At 41.1% G+C, this 20,347-nt stretch overlaps 1 protein-coding gene across 1 annotated transcript in view; it reads left to right on the top strand.

Annotated features, from left to right (window-relative positions):
* The first annotated feature begins 457 nt into the window (after positions 1-457).
* COL9A1 (collagen type IX alpha 1 chain) overlaps positions 458-20,347 on the top strand; it is a 92,645-nt gene continuing 72,755 nt past the window's right edge. The window contains exons 1-5 of the mRNA XM_006016648.2: positions 458-598; positions 918-991; positions 2,283-2,360; positions 2,485-2,617; positions 12,487-12,883. Coding sequence (XP_006016710.1) covers positions 585-598; positions 918-991; positions 2,283-2,360; positions 2,485-2,617; positions 12,487-12,883 — 696 coding nt within the window. The 5' untranslated portion in view covers positions 458-584. The remainder of the gene's footprint in view (positions 599-917; positions 992-2,282; positions 2,361-2,484; positions 2,618-12,486; positions 12,884-20,347) is intronic.

Raw genomic sequence — 20,347 nt, forward strand, 5'->3', positions numbered from 1 at the left:
GCCTGACTTTGCTACATCTCTGGGGTCAAGCTAGGATAGTCTAACAGGGAACCAGTGAGAAGTAAAAGGCTCTTCTTTCTAAACTTAGGTGTACTGTGACCTTTCCTAAATCCAAATAGTGAAAATATACACACTATTGTATGGTCACCTGCTTCTTCAAGACTCTTAAATGCATCTTTCTCTTTCACCTGTTTCCCCCCACCCAGCAGACCCTATTACTGGATGGGTGGTTTTGTTTAAATCATGTTCCTGACTTTATATATCCCTACCCTGAGACTGGCATAAACTGCAGCCTTTTTTCTGCTCTCTTTGCCTTTTTTTATATCCCAGCTAGTTCATGAGATCCGCCCTCAACTCCATCAAGGCACAGATGTCTGTCTAGCCCCCACCTCCTTTTCTCCTCAGAATTAAAACAGTCCCAGCAGCCTGAGCCTCATTCTCTCCTGGAGCCCTACATGGGGAGAAAGAATACAGCCTTCATCTTTTCCTGCTTTCTTTGAGGGGGCTAATGACAGGAGATCACAGGGCATAAGTATACCCCCCAAATACTCACATGAGAGAGCTGAAGAAAACCAGCAGAGAAAATGAAAAGCAACTGGTAAGGGAACAAGGGACACTTGTAAGAGATCAGTAGTTAACAAATGAGAGCATTTAAAATTGTTTTTACCAGCTGTCTTCTCTATTTTTATTTTCATGACAGTTTTATATGTAAGATATGGAAACTGAGACAACATCATAGACACATTTTGTTGTACTGACAAAGATAAAAAGCTTTGCTCTAAAAAGGTTTTCTTGCCAACTGTGCTAGTAAATCTCTAATTCATGTTTTTATGTATTTAATGTACATGACCATGAGATGAAAGTTGATCACAGAATCTATCAGGAACTGTAAATTCATGTTTAATTTTTTTTTACAGGCATCTTCCAGCTTTCTTGTACATGTGTAGTTTTCTGGGGTCTTTGGTGTCAGCTACCATTCAGCATCAAACAAGTAAGGGTATAGCCTATATCTGTATTGTATTTCACTGGGACCTTGACCATCACAATTTACTCTGTACTTAGTTAGTAACTTCATTTAATTATGGAACTAAATAAATGTGTATGTGAGAAAGAGACTGTTATTTTGGGTTATCAGTTAGGTTTTACACTTTATTTCTTTCCATGGTTTCCTAGTCATTCTGGTTTATCTTCCTGCTTTCTAAGCAGAGTAGGGTATAAGCACATTTCTAATGTTAGGATCATAGTCTGGAAATAGATGGTAGGTATGGGATGCATTCTTCTGCACCTCTAGTTAGATGTTCTTCTAGTAGATGTGGCAGAACACTGGGTCCACTCTATTAGCAGGGCATGGAGGATAAATGACTGGATGTCAGCCACATATCTGTTTAAATAATATAGACTAAAGCCATTTCTAAGGTGTAAAATGTCAACTCACCATTTCCTTTACGTCTATGCTATGAGAAGGAAACTCACTTTTATGGTTGAGTCCTTGCAGAATACAAGAGGCTCTCTGTAGGCTGGGAAGGCATGTCCTTCCAACTTGTACACCCCTTTCTTCCCTATCCAGAATCTACTAAAATTTTCCAGATTGCCTTGGTGCTGGGCTTGGGCAAAACTCTTAAATGATTTTGAGTAAATGTTTACTTTTCTGCTTTCCATCTTTAAGATTGGGGGCTGGGGTTTCTTTCAGTGATGCCTTTATACAGATAGCATTTTAAAAACTGAGCTCTGTGTTTAGCTTCCCAAGAGAATTTCTTTTACGCTCTTGTTCATGTTCATAAAAAGAGCCTGTAAGTCCCTCTGGCCCCCACCCAATGCTTCCCCAGGGCTTGTTATGTGATAAAACATGGCAAAGATGAGGTTGGGAATACCTGGAATATCAAGGAGGGAGGAAGGGATGCCAATAGCATTACTTCTCAACAGCTACCTTAGCTGGCATAAAGTTTGTCTGAGTTTGCTCTTAATTAGGGATGATGTGGATTCAGCTATCTAGCATTTATTTAAGTTTGCCTAAACCACCAGAATTTATGAACCAGTGCCTCCATATATCACAAACTTCTTTTTGCTGGGACAGCTGCTGCTTAAAAGTAGAGTCGGAGCAGGAAGAATTACGACGTCTTTATACATTAAAGATTTAAGAAAAAATGTAAAAATAAACAAAGTCAAGTGATATTAATAAATTGAAAACCTTTATTAGCAGATGCTATCATTTTAGGCCACAGATCTCAACTTTAATTTCAGGCAGTGATGAAAACGGATTACAAGTTTTCTCTTTTTTGCAGGATTTCCAGTCACCTTCGCTTCTAACCAAAAGACTGATCTCTGCCCAACAATCAGGATTGGCCAAGATGACTTGCCAGGCAAGTAGAATCTTCATTTTACAAGTTAAAAGACTGCTTTTTAGAAGTGATCAGGCTATATTCAGCTTTGTGATGCTTCAGTGGTCAAATGGAAATTCTGGATGTGTGTGTTTGGTTTTTGTAGGTTATGACCTGATTTCTCAGTTCCAGATAGATAAAGCTGCCTCCCAAGGAGTTATCCAGAGAGTGGTAGGCTCCACAGCTTTACAGGTGGCTTATAAATTTGGCAGCAATGTCGACTTCAGGATCCCAACCAGGTAATACATTTGGTTGTTTTACTTTAAAAGAATATTTTAGCATATTATCTACTGCATATTATCCTACAAGTAAGATTGATACCAGTTCTTTAGCTGGATTTAGCAAAGCTTCTGGAATGAGTACAGTTTATCCTATTCATCTTTTTGGTTTCAGGTGATGATACTAGATTATATTGACCTGCTAGAAACAGGGATCTCTCCCATCTCTCTTTTCCTACCAGGTGTACTGCTCAGCAAGACTGGAATTTTGCTGCTTGAAATGCTCAGTAGCTAGAGAGGAGCTGGGGAAGGGAGCGAGGCAGAAGGAAGATTCCTTGGGTGAGAAAGGTTCATAACATGTATGCAGAGATAATGGTCATCAAGTGAGGGCATCTTTGTTTTGATGGATGGTCACGGGACAAAGTAAGAAGGGTGACTGACTACACAGCAGTTTAGTCTCTTTTGGGTAGGGTACACACCTTCTTACCTGTCAGTGTCAATAATATGAGCTAGAGAAATTGAAAACCACTATTCTGTGTATCCCAGATTGCAATGGGAAATTGGATTTTGAGATCCACTCACATTTGCATGTTATGGATTGGAACCTTAGTTAGAAATGACCTCTGCCTAGCATAGGACCAGAAATGATATAGGGGTAAAGAGGGCTGGGAAAAACCAGGGCTATTTTAGCTGGTTTTCCTAGCTAGTACAACCCCTCAAGGTGCTTTTATGTAGCTAGGGATCACTAAAGATCAAGGTGCTACTGTCACATCAGAACTGGCTCAGATATTTCCTATCCTGCTCCAATATACCTTGGCTGCTATGTTCTTAGCTGGTAGATTGAAAGCTTTTTTACAGTTTAGCTGGCTAAACTGGATTTATGGAAACTTTACAGCATTATACCAGTACAAAATAGTTGATGTGCATAGGTAAATCTGGTCCTTAATAGCTATGACAAACATGGAGCCTTGGGCCATTAAAAAGGGATGATTCATAGCTTGTCAATGGGGTACAGAACTCCTTTTTTCTCTGAAGATAGCCAGAGTTTTTAGGCTTCAGAGTTGTTGAAATGTTATATAAAAAGTTATTTTAGGTCATTCAAATATATTGGTGTAGAGATGATTTAGGGGGGAACCTATGGGTAACTAAGGGCTTGTTCCACTGCAGTGTTAACTTATGGTAACTCAAATGTCATCTGTGACCTGACTCTTTGTCGAAATGCAAAAATCTTTAGCTCATATTATGTAGTGCTCTTAGCTCAAACTAGCTGGTCTATTGTGGGAGCTTGGCTGAAAGTTGAGTGCTCTTGGCATGCAGTATAGTAATACTGCTACTCATTCCTGATACTCCAATCCTTCTGTGCAGGTCTGGTGCTATTTTGCAGTTCTTTACTCTGACTTGTGCTAAGCTAATTCAAAATGAGTTAATCTGAGCAAAGAGAACTCAAGCTAACACTACAGTAAAGGCATGCCCAAGGACAACACAAAGTTCCAGTGAAGGTCTAAAAAAACTCCTCTAAAAGTTGTCTATAATGTGGTGTGGTATATGGCTTTTATTGGCATGAATTTTGGGTGGCTGAATTATGCAAGAGCATTAAGGCAGTGAGCAAGCTATGCATACCACCCCAAATCTACCCCAGATGAAACTGAAATGTCTTTGATGTGACCTGCATAATTCTGCCTTTGTCAGTCCTGTGTAATTCAGCCATCCCAAATTCCTCCTTAGACCTCACCACACTATTACTTATTCATATATAAAATGTTTAATAATATTTTAAATATTTGCTTGGGTAAACCAGCCAATGATTACTTCCCAGATGTTGGAAGAGTATTTTCTCATGCACACTCCTTTTTCCTGTGATCTGTCTGGTTTTGCATTGAAAGCTGCACTGTCTTCTTTGCTTAGGAAAAGACTACAGGCAATCATTGAATGCAGGGCCACCTGGTGGCTCTACTGAGTTATAGCAGTGCTGTTTATTTGCAAAGGTGCTGAAATGCAGCCACAAGTGGCCTTGGTAGGCTTGATCCTGCACTCATTACTCGGTGTGTAAAGATAACTTAATATCCACCTAATGAATTGCATCCATTCTACACTGTCCTGGCATGAAGCATAATTGGGCTTTTAATTCTCTGAGTCAAAGCCCAAACTACATAGCCCAGCTATGGCTGACTGGTGAAAAACAAAGGATCTTGAGGCAGCCCTAATCAAAAGAGCAAAGCTGCCAGGTGAGCCACCTCAGTCAGTAACTACATCAAACAGTTTCCTGTTCAATATCTGCTCTTTTCCTGGAATCCATTTACATGCTTCAATTACTGTGTTGCTTTCTTGGTACACGATTATGAAACTGAATTGTACCACAGAAACTGTGATCAGCTTGCTTCATGTAGTACGGAGGATCACCCTCACAGAAAATGTTTCTTGGGGTGTAGCACATGAAAGTCACTGAGGATCTGTACAGGGCAGAGATGTGGGGAGAGAGGAAAGTGCTACTAAGCCCGTTATCAGTGGGTAGGATGTGACCCTTAATATCCAACTAATGCTTACCAGCAAAAGGCGATTTTTTTCAGGTTAAAGAGTGAACACTACGGTCTCCTCCATGTACTGGAGCATTTTATAATAGCTGCAGCATGGGCGTAAAGGCTCTGTCAGAGCAGTGTTATTTTGCACATTTATTCAGCCTTTCCTTGAGGAATTTAATATGCCTTTTCACAGAGATCCTTTAAAAAACTTATGAATTTTTATACCACATCCTTTGGCAGTTGCCAAATTCTCCACTGTTAATTACACAAGACAATTAATGATGAAGGGTATGATTGGGGTAGCAAGAGCTAACTTCAACTTCATCCATCATTTAAATAAGCCTCTGTTGGTCCTTGTTCATTTCTAGTACAAAATCTACTGGAGAATCAAGGTTATATCATTTAGATATCATAGGAATTACTCATGAAACTGCAGCTAAAATGCTTTATTTATATACATTCAAGAAAAACTTCAGCCCTTTGTCCCTTATATAGTAAAGTTTCCATTTCTGAATTCATCCAGATATCTGTTACCAATAATTAAATAATAACTAATATTAAAATGTACTAATAACATATTCTTTTTATATGCATGGACTTTAAAAATATTGTACTAGCACAAAGAAAAGTGTTTGTGACAGATTAAGCGGGGAAGAAGGCTAGCCACTCTAATGCCTTGGATTAAACGACTAGAAAAGCAATTTAGCTGACATTAGGAATAATAAACTCAGGTCTATATATTTTTCATACATTAAAGAGCAACCTCAGCTAAAAACTGGAGGATTCAGCTTTTCTCTGAAAATGCTTTGTAGCTTTTTAACTAAAAGCTACAAAGTACATAGTAAATTGTGATGGTCAAGGTCGCAGTGAAAAATAGGAGTGGTTGCATCTTGAGTTAAAAAGCCCCTTGCTCATCACACACAACAGACTAGTGTCCTACACCTCAAACAATCCCAGTGAAGTCAATAAGAGTATTCAAGCAATAACATAATTACTCCAAATGGCTCCACTACCTATTGAGAGGACTTATCCTGGATACATTAACACCTCATTGATAAGTGGCAGACTCTCAAGTATTAATGAAATCAATGTAAATTAGTGTTTTAGGTTTATTACATCTCTTACATGCTTTTGAAACATTTTAAAAGAAAACAGTAGTGTTTTAATAATTTCCATGAAGGTGAACAGCAAATGTTTGCAGAAGGAAAACTATAGCCCTGGGTACACAAGGGAAGCGGGATTACAGTCTATCTATATCTATACCTGGACTTAAAAATTACATACATAAAGGCTAAAATTCTGCTCTGAATATCTCCTTGCTATATCTGTTGCAGCTCTAAAGTGGAGGAGGAGTAAAGTCAGATTGGGACTTGTCATATATATTTACTCTGTGTTTGCATATTAGCTTTTCCTTCACTAATCCAGCAGATTCTAAACCAAAATTTGTTGATTACTAGCTTTAAGAGCTTGCATCATTGTCAACTGTTATAGGGGAAAATACCGAGCATTTACTGCTCACAAAGCAGCAGGGTTAGTAGATTATTATTTTTCTTTAACTGTGAATATTTGTATTTCAGGAAAAAAACATTTATCTTCACATTTGCTATTACATATACATTTCTCAGAGAGATATAGGTAGCCATGTTAGTCTAAATTCAAGCATAAGGCAAGGTAAATTTGAACCTTATAGACTAACTAGCTAAACATAAACAAACAAACAAATAAATAAATGAACTGTCATGATCTGGTGCTCAGTTTATCCGCTGCTATGAAGGGAGATGCTCCTCAGAATAACATATAGAATGGAGAGAGTGATTTGAATACAAAAGGCAGGAAGGAAGGAAGAGGAGAGAGAGGCTGAGGGGGCAGTGCTGGGAGTGGAAAACAAGCAAAGAATCCATAGGAACAAAGAGGTCACAAAAGCTAATATAGGTATTGGGATAAGAATCCATAGTCCCTGTTTAAACCATACTTAACACAATCCAGTCTGTGGATGATTTCTTGTTCCACAATTTCCCATTCAAATTGTGCCTGGGATGAAGCTGCAACTTGGCACCAGGGAAAAGCGGCCCCTCCCGCTCACCACTGCCAGGCCCTTTTTGCTGCAGCGGCCCACAGCCTGTGCCTAAGCTACCCTGTGGCTCCTCTCTGCTGCTGTTACTGCTGCCTCTGGGCTGCCCAGCAGGGCAGTGGTGACTGTTCAGAGGAGCCACAGAGCAGCCTGGGTGTGGGCTCTGGGCAGCTGCAGCAAGAAGGGCCTGGCAGCAGCGAGGGGCTGCTTTTCCTCCATGCTGAGCAGAAGCTTCTGCCTGTTTGCTGCCACTGCTCAGTGTGAGCAGGTTTGTCAGGAGCAGGCATGGGGTGGACCGAGGTTGGGGCTGTGCATGCAGGTTCTGGCTGGTCCACTCCTGCTGGGGCAAGTCCGGAGCAGGCATGGGGCATGCTGGGGCTGTGTGCTCTTGGTGGTGGTGGTGGAGAGCAGCCACAGGGCACATGGGCTCAGGGCTGTTGGGTGGTGGAGTGCTGACTATTGTTTAATTGTGCAAATAAAATTGTGATTAATTGCAACTATTTTTTTAATCTCACAATTAATTATGATTAGTTTTTTTAATAGTTTGTCAGCCCTAGTTTTTAAAGATTTGCTGCCCAAGAACACCCACTCAGATTTTAGTGATTGAATGTCCAGGAAGATTAAAGTATTTTGCCACAGGCTTTTGCACGGTTCTGGAGATGACATTAGATTGATGAGCATTCATTCTTACCCATACAGGTTGCCCCAAATGTCTAATGTAGGCAGCTAAGGGGTAGTGTAGGCATGCAATGGCATATATGACATTGATAGAGTTGCAGGTGAATGAACTGCGAATGTTAGAATCCATGTTATTCGCTCCAGTGATGATGTAGGCTGTACTGATGTGGGAACACAGACAGGCCTTGCAGTGAGCCCAGATGTGTGCTGTGCCCCCACATTGTACTAAGCATAATTTAAATAGGGGCTACGGATTATTATCTCATTATACTGTGGGTTCTTTGCTTGTTTGCCTCTTCTAGCACTGCCCCATCTCTCCCCTTCTTCCTCCTCTTTTCCTGCCTTTTGTATTCAAATCACTCCATTCTGTACACTTCCGTAGAAATTCTTATGTATGTTCTTTTACAGAATCTGAGGAAGTGAGTTCCAGCTTACAAAATCTTGTGCTATGTACATCTCTAATTTAGTTTTCCTAAAAGGTGCAAATTGACCTTGCCATATACATCCTCTTCATTGTTTTTGTTTTCTCTTGCCTATGTCCATAGATCTTATTATACAGGATTTTGTACAATCTTTTTTCCTTTCCATTTGAAAAAGTTACAATATTTGTTTGTTTTAAGTTCTTAAGTGGAAAGAGGGGCTGTCTGACAGTTTGTGTACACCTATAAGACAAATATCCTTGCATTTGAGTTTATACAGGCAAAACATTCCTTTTGCCAGTATAGCACAAACAATTAGCAAAATAAGCTATATTGATAAAATAACACTTTTGCTGGTATAATAATGTTTTTGTCTGCATAGCTGGGTCAGCCAGGGGGTGATTCTCTCACACTCCTAATTTGCAGAGCCATGTCAGTAAAACTTTTAGCTATAGATCACTCTTGAGAGCTTTTCATTGTTTTGTTTTACCTCTGCTTTCCTCAGAGACCCTTGGATAAAGTAACATTTCCATAAGCTGGTGTGAGTGTCATATTGGTCCTACAGAGTTACTGAATGATGGGGAAAAATAACAATTAACAGAGAGAAGTGATGTGGTCACAGCAGCAGGAAAGAAATATAATCTAAAGGCAACATGTTAGACTATTGGCAGGGATAAATCAGATGTCAGAAGGGGAAACAGATGAGGTATGCAGTAAATGAAGAAAAAAATGACCAAGCCATGAGCCAAGAATGGAGAGGGAAGTATACATTTAAGATATATAGAGAAACCCACTGAGGCAGGGCTGGGCAATTATTTAGGGAGTTTTGGTAAGCTGTTACAGGGCTGAGTGGGAGGGGAGTGGGGCAGGAAGTAGGGTGGTACTGACCTGACCCAGTATGCCAGGGGGGTGGTGCTGACCCAGCACAGTGTGGGGAAGTGCTGACTGGGTGCAGCTGGGAGGGGTTGCTGACTCTTCCTGGCACAGTGGGGCACGGGAGAGGCAATTGATCCTATCTAGCTGGGGATCATTTGTCATGCACCCACTCCTGGGGGTGCCAGACAGAGCAGGCAGGTGGGCAGGGTCTCCATGGAGACTGGTCTGGGAACCCAGTGTACAGGGTGGATGGCATGGGTTCACAGGTGGGCAGGGAGCAGTGTCTAGGAGTGGGATGGGTGAGTGGGCCAGTTGGGCTCTGCCTCTGCCCACCCATCCCTCTCCTGGATACCACTCTCCACTCACCTATGGCCCCATCCCATCTGCCCAACTGAATGTGTCCTGTCTGCAGGGGTCCCATGCTAGTCTCCATGGAGACCCTGCCCACCTGCCCATTCTGTCCAGCACTCTCAGCAGTTGATGTGGGGTGGACGGGCCAGGGTGCCTGGGCTGCGGGACTGGGTCCAGGAGTGGTGGTAACACTGGCAACAGCAGCCAGAAGAAGTCGCTGCCACTGGGGTTGCTGGGAAGCTGAGTCTGGCCACTGCACCACCCCAGCCCACTGCTTGCCTGGGGGCAGCAGGACTGTTCACATGCACCACAGCCCAGGCTGCCCCACTCCCCCCCACACTGAGTGAGGCTGAGGGACCTGCTGCAGGCTGGATAGAATCCCTTGGTAGGCCGGATCCAACTCACAGGCTATATTTTGCCCACCCCTGCACTAAGGTCAATGAAAGATTGAGTTGGACCAGGCCCTTAGTGGCAATTTGAATGTGTATACACAATACCCGTGTGTATACATGTAAATACAGCTTCATAAAGTTTTATCTCCCCTTCTACTTTATTCAGATATACCCCCCAATTGTATAGATACATCCCAAGTATGTATCCATGTGCACACATACATTCTATCTGGTATATGGATGTACTGTATACATGTATGTTTCCTAGCTTACAGAGACATCTCCAGTTTTATCCATCTAACAAGTATTTACAGGTGCCACTCCCTTGGGGCATAACCCAGCTGTTCTGTGCCCTGGATGCAGGCAGCTCAAAGGGCAGTAGCTGCAGTTAGGCTGCTGGCAGTGGTGTGGCAGCCAGAAGAGTAATTGCAGCAGCTACTATTTTTGTGCCTTCCCTCAGTCAGTGCTCAGAACTGATGCCCTGGTTGCCCTTTCCTTAGTCATATTACTGCTTTCCCCCATGTCATCTGACCCCCCTCTCAAAATAACTTGAATAAGATCATTTTGTGGCATATCACCATCCCATATGTTCCTCCTCCTAACACCCTGACTTTTCCTGATACTCAGGGGCACGTCTACATGAGATATTTACTGCACCGTAGATTAATCAGCTGTGCAAAATATTACACATCTATAAGTGCACCCTTATTAGCCCGGGGTAAATTAACTAACTCCACAGCAAGATGAATACAAGTACTGTCCTGCTGTAGAGTTTTTTACTCCGCAGTACCACACATGTAGATGTTGCTCCAGCTGGCTGGGATATGAGGGTGCTTCAGTGCTAGCTAGCCTTGCATTGGAGCACCCTTGTGCCCCAGGCAGCCCCTCCACAGCACATTGAGCTATGTCAGAGCAGCCCTGGGCTGGCAGGCTTCCTGCCAGCTGGGGCTGCTCCAACTTGGCTCAAAGTGTTGCAGTCCCATGTGCATGTGTAAATGCAGCGCCTGGGAGCAATAAGCCCCAGTGTGATAAGTACTAGAGTTTATTGTATTACATGAATATGCATGTGTATATGTGCCCAGGGAGTTCTAAGCAGTTTATTCATAGAAATAAAAAAAGCAATGGCAGTTTCCATTAAAGTTTTAGGACGAAACTATTTCTGTCCCTTCTCAGTGGCTGTCAATCTATTTAGTTCCCTCACTGAAGTCCCGCTGCTGCTTGGGAGATCTTCTGGAATGTGAATGCACTTTAACATCTGCACTGGAGACAATGAAGCCTTTATGTGAAAGAGTTACTGTAGCTTGCTAGAGTAACAGCAACAGCAAGTGGTGCTCCAGGATAAGCAATGAGGGGGGGCCATAAACTTTCACTAAGATTATTTTCTCATAGTTCTGAACAGAGCAGTGTCTGAGCTACTCCAATGGCTGAATTAACATTCATAAAGGGGAAGTAGACAGCAGTGCAGCAGAGCTCTCCTGGGGCTGTTCTGTTCCCCACACCTCCACCACCAGCAGCTCCTCCTCCTGCTGCTGCCCCTGCTGTACTGCTCTGGGTGGGCAGGAAGGTAGCTTCAGCTGGGCAGCTCCTGCCCCAGTGTCTGGGGCTCTGCTTCCAGCTCTCTGTTGCCTTCTACCCACTCCACCCACCTGCAGGTGACTGATCATCATGCTGGGTGGGCAGAGTGGGTGGAAGGCAGCCAAAAGCTGGAGCCAGAGCTGCCTGGCTGAAGCTCCCCCAGGCACAGAGTGGTGCAGCAAGGGCAGGAGTAGAAGAAGGAGCTGTAGCTGGAGGCAAGGGGAGTAGAACACCCACGCTGGCCCAGGCCCCGACCAGCACAAGTAGCTTCTGGTGGGGCTGCAGCCAGCTAAGTGCTGCTTTGATCCCCTCACCTCCAGTGGTGCCTCCTCCTCCCATTCCTGCCCGTGCTGCACCACTCTGGGCAGGTAGGCAGGCAGGCAGGGGGGGAGCTTCAGCCAGGCAGTTCCTGCTGGAGGCAAAGGGAGGGAATCAACACCAGGAACAGCCCTGCCAGAAGCTGAATATGCTGGGCGGGGCCCAGGCTGGCAGGTGCAGGTTGCCCCAGTAGGAGTGGGTGGGGCTCAGCTCCATGCAGAGTGCTGCGGGGGGGGCAGGCATGGGCTGGATCCAGTCAGTTGGCAAGCCATATTTTGTCCATCCCTTGACTTGGGAGTCCAAGGTAGCTGGATGTTGGGTCTAGCCAAATTGCTTCCTTGTAAATGATATACCTTAACTATGATAGCCTTATGGACTGCTAGGTTTGTGTAGATTTCTGATTGCCTTAGCTCCTCATGTGAATATCATAGGATACAATTCATTTCTGAATGTGAGGTCTTACCTTTTGTATAATTTTCAATTAAATAATCTGATTCTGTTAAAGTGATGGCTAAAGCAATGGGCAGAGCAACAAAGTGCATTTGAAAAAAACACCCTTGGATATAATAATTCATTGTTCAAGTCTATTGCCTGAATCATCATGGGTCAAGAGCTTACTTTGACCTTTAGGCCAAATAAGGACTACACACATGTGTGCATGAATAAATTACTGTACTTTGATCCTATACAGGGCTTTGTATCCCAACGGATTGCCTGATGAATATTCCTTTCTAACTACTTTTCGGATGACTGGAAGCACACTTCAGAAATACTGGAGTATTTGGCAGGTTCAGGATTCTTCAGGAAAAGAACAAGTTGGAGTGAAGCTTAATGGTCCAGCTAAGAGCATTGAGTTTTCTTATATGGGACTGGATGGAAGTCTCCAGACTGCAAACTTTTTGCATTTGCCTTTTCTGTTTGATTCCCAATGGCACAAGCTTATGATCAGTGTGGAGAAGACCAGTGTCACTCTTTTTATTGACTGCCTTAAGGTAGAATCCTTAAACATAAAACCAAAGGGCAAAATCAACACTGATGGCTTTGCTGTGCTGGGAAAACTTAACAACAATCCTAAAATTTCAGTTCCGGTAAGTTTTAAAATCTTATATTACAAAGCAGTTGCTATGACATCTTTTTTCTTGTAACTTACTTCTGGTGAATTAATCTTCAAATATTTTCTGACAGAGGAGGGGTAGGAAATAGGTCTATGGGCTTGAAATTGTAGGTAACCATTGCTTACTGCCTTTCAGACTTCCCACATATATAACTTGTATAAACTGGTTCTAAGTAGGAGGAAGATTATTTAGTGGAGCAGAAACTGAAAGAGTACAGTTGAAGTAACTATGAGAAAAATGGAAACTAGATCCATACAGCTAATAAAATATGCTCTCAAATAGGCACTGCTCTAGACCAGTTATTAAAACATGTTGCATACTGCCTGTTTATGAATTTTGTGTCATGAAGAAGATTTGGTAGCTGCACTTGAAATTACTATGCAATGGGAAAGTAACTGCTACCTAATAAACTAACATTAAGCAGTCTGATAAACTACCATACTCAGTATTACTGTAGTTAATACAGTTACTAAGTTTAATCTTTTTATTTTTTATTCTCATAAATTCAGCTCTCAGATATACCTGAAAAAATCATTAGCTTCTCTAGGGTTGCAGTGATATAGCTGGAAAAAGAATGTTATTCCTTGTTTTCATAAATAGAAACAAAGACATATTTAGTTTTTTATACAAGTGGGGCAAAATTAATGCACTTCCATAATGTGGATTTCTCTTTGAGAGGATGTGCTGTGCCAAGGGGTCACCCTGCCACAGGAAGGACATGGGAATGTAATTGATGGCCTTTTAACAAATGGTGCTGGTTGCCCTTTCTACCTGCCCCATTGCTACATTCCTCAATAGAAACATTATCAAAATAAGTTAATTTTGTTTCTTCACATAGAATATGTATGGTAGGGCAGTTATTTGTTTCATAAATTATTCCAACTTCTCAGTGACACATGTTCCTAACTGCTAGTGTAGGCACCTGATTCCAAAATTTAGACCCTCCAAATCCTGCTCAGCTCCTGCATAAACCTGAAGATTACTACATTCATTTCCACCAACTGAATCTCCTAAATTTCTGCCACTGTTCCCCCAAATGCAATTCAGTTTTGCCTGTAGGTCCAGGAGGCACATCTCAGTATGCACCTACTACATTGGACCTCACACAAAAACCAACAAGAGAGAGTATTTACTGATGCAGAGTTTAAACCTAAGTGTCCCATGTGAGTATATGGGCCATCAGCCTATAGTGCTCTTTCTATGGCTCAACCATAGATTTAATCAATTTCATAGATTTCTAGGGTTGGAAGGGACCTAGTAGATCATTGAGTCTGACCCCCTGCCTCCAGCAGGAAAGAGCACTGGGGTTAAGTAACCCCAGTCAGGTGGTTGTCCAATCTCTTTTTGAACACCTCCAAGGTAGGGGAGAGCACCACCTCCCTTGTATTTAAGTATTTACCAGTATTTAAGTGTTTTATACAAACAGAACCGTTTCAAAAAGTGTCTTGATGTCCACCTTGCTGGAATCATCTGACCCCAGCAGTCTTTCCTGTACAAGTGAGGGGCGGGCGGGGGGGGGGACCCGATGATCTGTAAGGTCCCTTCCAGCCCTTAACATCTATGAAACTAAAGGGATTAAGAAAGGCCCAGTCAAACTTCTCCATAGCCTAGGGCAAAACAGGGGTTAGATTTGAACAAGGATTTCCCTCATCTCAGGTGAATGTTCCAACTACAGTGCTATGCAGTGTGACGGGAACGAAATACAAACACCTCTTCATTTTGCAAGAATGGGCCAAACCTTGCTTAATCAACTAACTCCCTCCACACTGAATATGGTGCTGTGGATTCTATTTCCAACAGGCAAGTACTTAAAAGTTAAGCAACGCAGTGCCTAACTTTGAAGGTATCTAAGCCCTTTATTGGATCTGGGTTTATGTGACTACCTCCCCTACAGAGATGAAGCATAAGCTTCACCTGTGTTCTTACCATTTCCTACTGGCTATCTCATGTGACTTAACACTCAAAATACTGACTTCTGTCAATTCCTTAGGTGCCTAAATTTCCTTATGCTTTTTATAGAGATGATGAAAGTATCACTTGGCATGAATAGTAAATATCTTTTGTGCTCTTTGCTGGGGAAATTGGATTTCAAGAATGTCAGTATGTCAGTAAAGTTATTTTTCAATTGCTTATTTATTTTCAAAGATGAATTATGATTACTGTGAAATACCTAAGGGGAAAGTGTGAAGTATCTACTATTTGTAATAGAAAATAATTTGTAGCTGCCACATCTTCATTCTATCCTGTATGCACTTGAAAAAGTGTTTTCTTAGCTAATGAGTTATTGAGCCACATGTTGAATAATGTCTGTTCTTTGCCTTATGGCAACACTAAAAGGCATTTCAAACTCTGTGCGGGGTATTTTAACACTCGCTTAATAAGGTAAAATAGTTAAAAACAAGGAGAGAAAATTATACAAAGTATTGAAAAATTCAGCATGCTGTCTTGCTTGTCTCATGAATAGCACTTGATTCTCTTTTAATTATCTTAGGAATGTAGAATGTGGCTGGTAATATATAGTACTAGAAAAAGAATATGTTATGGATATTTACTTCAAAATTGGTTGAACTATGAAGGAGAAATCAGGTAAATAATAAACTATAACCAAATTCCATTTCATTTTAGCAGAACTTTGCACTACGCAGTAATTGACAGAAGAATAAGCAATTAGCTGTGAGCTTACATTATCCTATATGATGATACTTCATCTGGTTTCCCATCTGAAAATGCTGCCATAAGCTAATTAACATTGTGTTAAACACTAAGGGGAAACTAAGGTATTTTGCAGCAAAAAAAATCCTCTCAATGAGCACCAACCAAATGCACTTTTTATCTTTCAAACTACCCAGGTATTTATATAAGGACTTTATATATGTATGTAACTGCATTTCATTGATTTAATTTACCTGTGAAATGGCTATTTGGCTAGGAAGCTGTCACTGGTGCCTGAAGATGCCATGCCTTTCAACATGTTGATATGTCTACAACTAGGAAAACATCATAAGCTAAAAATTTAAGTTCCTCTGAAAAAAATGCCATATCTAAAAGTGTGATTCAAAATATAAGGGTGGAGCTGGGAAATTGATGTGATAAGCTGCGTGTTCTCAACTATTAAATTGCTCCCTGGTCTGAGGGATGTTGGATGGATGATTTGTGCAAATTGTGCATGTTTTTAAGGCAACAGCATATCTTCCCCAATTTGTGTTGTACCTGAGAAGGGTTTTAGGGCTATGTCCAGAAAAGGCTTTAGGCATTATGATGGCAACATCCTAGAATGCCTAAATTTTAGCTTCTTGGTTTCTGGAGTGGAATCCATAGGTTACACTCTGTAACCTCCCTGTACCAGTGTTTTTCAGCTAGTAGCCCATGCTCCCAATTGACTGCAGAGATTCTGGGGTGCGGAAGGGTAAAATAAGGATAGATACTGTGTATATTTGGGAGGGGATCAGCTAAGGGTCCTGAAAGCATTCACAGTATCAAGCAGAGGTGTCTTTAAACATTGCACTGTGTGCCTGGCTTCCCAAACAGGAAACAGTACAGTGGCCTCTGTGCAGCGCTTCAGGTTAGCTAATTAAATTATCCCCCGTGTGAACCTAATTAGGTTGGGTGTTTACCACTTGAATACAGCAATTTCTCTTACCTAGAGCACTACCCTAAGGTAGCTATACCATACTAGTTCCACTGGCACTATGGCCTCCCATAGCAGGGGATTGAACAGGTTGAGAATCACTACAGAATGCATAGGTAGAGTTAAGCCAGTCAGCATGGGATACAGCCACCATGCTGATCATGCAGCAGCCTAAATTAACTGAGTGGTAATCCTGAACAGAGGCATGTATTTTGGATCCTAATCCCTCTCATAGATTTAGGAACCTAACTGAGAGTTTCAGACAGGCATCAATGTCTTTTTAAGATTCACAGCCCTGGGCCCTCAAAAACAGAGCATTGATTGCTCTTATTTTGAAATGGTGATTGCAGTAGTTTACAGCAAGGTGATTGGGTCACTTTCCTGGGAAGTGAGTGATCTGGGTTTGGATTCCTTCAAACTGCATAAAACAAAGATGACAATTGTTTTATACCTTAGAAAAATTATCCAAATACTGAGAAGTTTTATACAGGGAGGGCAGTACCATCCCCTTATGTTTTTTATTGGAAATGGCTTTTGATGTTTTTTAATGTTTTCAAATGGCTGCTGCATATTATACAGGGCTCATTCTTTTCAGTTATATTATAGGTATGCATTGGTCACTACTACCAGATTGGTCCCAGGTTGCTCTATCCTGACAAAAAGAAGGCAGTTCTGGACATGCCTAGAAGTATGATTTCAGGTGCCTAAGGATTTTTTCTAGTGAAAACACTTGAAGTTATGTGGGACTTTAGGGGTTGCCCTCTTGGGGTCAGTCAACAACACTAACTTACTGTAGCAGGCAACGCCATGCTGAAACACATAATATTGGGCTGAGTATAATACCTCCCTAGGAGGATGTAGCATAGCTATGTTTGTGCAGTGATGTGCCCATCCTAATTAGCTCAGTCTTTTTGGCAGAATCAATTACCCCATCCACAATATTATATTAAAGCTATTATATTACTTCCAGACTCAGGAAGCAATGTAGTATGTTTCAGCATGGTAGACAGAGCTTGGCACAATAAGCTATTGGTATAGATGCCCTTAGACCTAAGCATCTAAATTCTACTCCTGTTTAGTGTTAAGTACTTATGTCATTTTGTGGATCAGGATGCTATAGTGTCCTTCTTCAGGCACTGCTGCAAGGTCTTCTAATTATGCCCTGTATCTTTATGGAACTGCATGTAATTGTAAGGTGTAGTTGGGAGGAAGATAATTATAATAATTAATGCTCTCAAATAGGGTAAGTGGCACATGTATTAGCTATTAGCTGATGTCCGCATTTACTTGAACAAGAAATTAAATGAATGCAATGAAACATAATTCCAGGAGCAGCTAATGATACAGCATATATATCTATTCCCCCTATAGCCATTTCTTCTATATCCAAAACTCTCACTAGAGTTAGCACATTCAGAAACAGTGGGAGTTTGTGATAGTCAAAGAACATGTGATCAAACTTTAGAGAAGGAATGAGTTGGGTCAACTAACAGATACATAACTAGCTTTTTCCCTTTGGATTATACAGAGGCTTACACCATAATTTATTGAGCTCCTTTCCTACTGAAAATACATTTGATACAAGTCATTTAAGAAAAACTTATATGGAGAAGAGATCCTTTGCTATTCACAATGTTGCGAACTGCCACAAGTTTGAAGAAAGAGTCTGGTGATTTGATGTTTTACTTAGAACCTCAAATCCTGGAAACAAGTGATTTCAGAAAAATGTTAGTTTTAAAAGTTCTTAATCTTCATGTTTGTAGAAAAAATGTTAAAAATATGACTTGAGTGCAATCTACACATTCAGTACATGAAAAAAACTGAAATTTAAATAAAAATGCAATTTAAATGTAAAACCAGATCATGATTTTTGAGCCTACTACATTCTTTTGAGAGAGATTCTTAACAGATGAACAGAGAATCAGATCCTGAGTTGGTACAAAATTGTCAGAGTTCCTCCAGTTTCCTTAGTTACTGCTAATTACAAGACATGCGAAGAACAAAACAAAACAATAATAAAAAAACCTGTCAGTTTTAATGCCACCCACCTAAAAAAACAAATAGCCAACAATTATGTCTGGAAAATGAAGACAAACATAAAAGGATGAAAAAAAGCACAGAATAAGTCTGTGTCAGTCTCAAATTTAGGTTATTTTTTCCAACAACATTGAATTATGTCACATTATAATGCAAGAAATTAGCTTAAGATATATTTTTAACTTATTGCTCTTGTGAGAAGAATCCATTACAACTGGTTTGAAAACAACCAGAAAACTAGGGTAGTTAACCACTGGAACAAACTGACATTAATAGATTGATTCAGTAGGTCGAGATTTGCTGTCTTTCTAGAACTGCTTTAGCATCAGAAATTACAGGCCTGATGCTAGAATTACTAGGTGAAATAATATGTCTTGTGTTATGGAAGGACAACCTAGATAATCATAATGGTCCTTTCTGGTCTTAAAATCTCTGAATCTATGAAAACATGTTTTAAAATGTGACAAAAGGAATATCCAGTTTAATGGCCTACTACCTTCATTTATCTTGCAAGATCACAAGAACATGTTTCCTCTCTTATTTTTTTCTTTTCCTTAAACTGAATAAAACAATAAATAGCTGTGGAGGTTTCTAGGCTTTTCACTCCACCTTACCATGCTGCACACTGTTTAGGTACCCAATCACTCTTTGTTATTTAATAATCAAAAGGCAAAGTTTATACTTTATATCCAGATGTTGTTAAAACATATTACTTATGATGGTATAACTTTTTAAAATACCAGAATCGTGTTTCCTAGTTGCTCTATTTATTCTATAGGTTGGCTCCCTCTAGGTGTACTATCAAACATGTTATTTTAAAAGAGATTTGTTATTGTTTGTTGTTACGATGATTGCCCAGGAGAGTCACTGGCGATATTCTGTTAGAAAATGAGGGTGGCCTTTGAGCCTTTGCAAGGATTTATGCTCAGGATTTCTGGTACGTTTTACAGAGGCCAAAAGATCTGATGACATTATAATTGTACACTATTGTTTTTTTTCCCATCTAAAGAAATTTCAAATAAGAACTTCAACAACATGACATATATTGTAGTTTGAAAATTGAACAGGGACCCTCTTAAAAATATGTCTAACCTTCTGTTTGTGATAAAAAAGAAAACCGATTAAATCAGTGGTGGTCAACCTTTTTTACAGGCAGGCCAAATGGTCAGTGCCCTATTCATCTATGAGTCAGATCTGGCTGATGGTCTCGATCTGGTACTCAGAGCAAGTTTAGCAGGCACCATATGGCTGCATGGAAAGGGCTGAGGGAGCAGCACAGCCCCAACACAGCCAGGGAAGGGAGTGTGACATGGCTTTGAAGGAGGAAGGGGATGTAGCCTGCTCCCAGCGCGGGGGGGCAGAGGGGAAGAAGGCTTGAACTGGCCCCATGGTGTGGCTTGGCCCCAGCCTGGTCCCTTGGAGGGGAAGAGGTGATGGTCTGGGCTCCATCCTTTCCTGTGGGTGTGGGAGAGGGCATGGCCACTGCATGGGGTTCTGGAATTAAGGAGAAGAAGGGTGGTGGTATTAATAGCCACTGCTCCCCACTGCCAAATTTCTTAACCTGCATTTGGTCTGCAAGCCAGAGATTAAACACCCCTGAATTAGATCTTTATTGCTTAAAAGCCAAATACTGTGAGCCAGATCATCAGCTCATATAAATTGCTGAACTTTCATTGACATCATTGGCACAACTGTGATTTTCACATGTTGAGGGTCTAGGCCCTTATTTATAATTGTGTCAGGTATATAAATCATCATGTTAATGACCTTTT

This window comes from Alligator sinensis, unplaced genomic scaffold (genome assembly GCF_000455745.1).
Source record: "Alligator sinensis unplaced genomic scaffold, ASM45574v1 scaffold499_1, whole genome shotgun sequence".
Classification (NCBI taxonomy): Eukaryota; Metazoa; Chordata; order Crocodylia; family Alligatoridae; genus Alligator; species Alligator sinensis.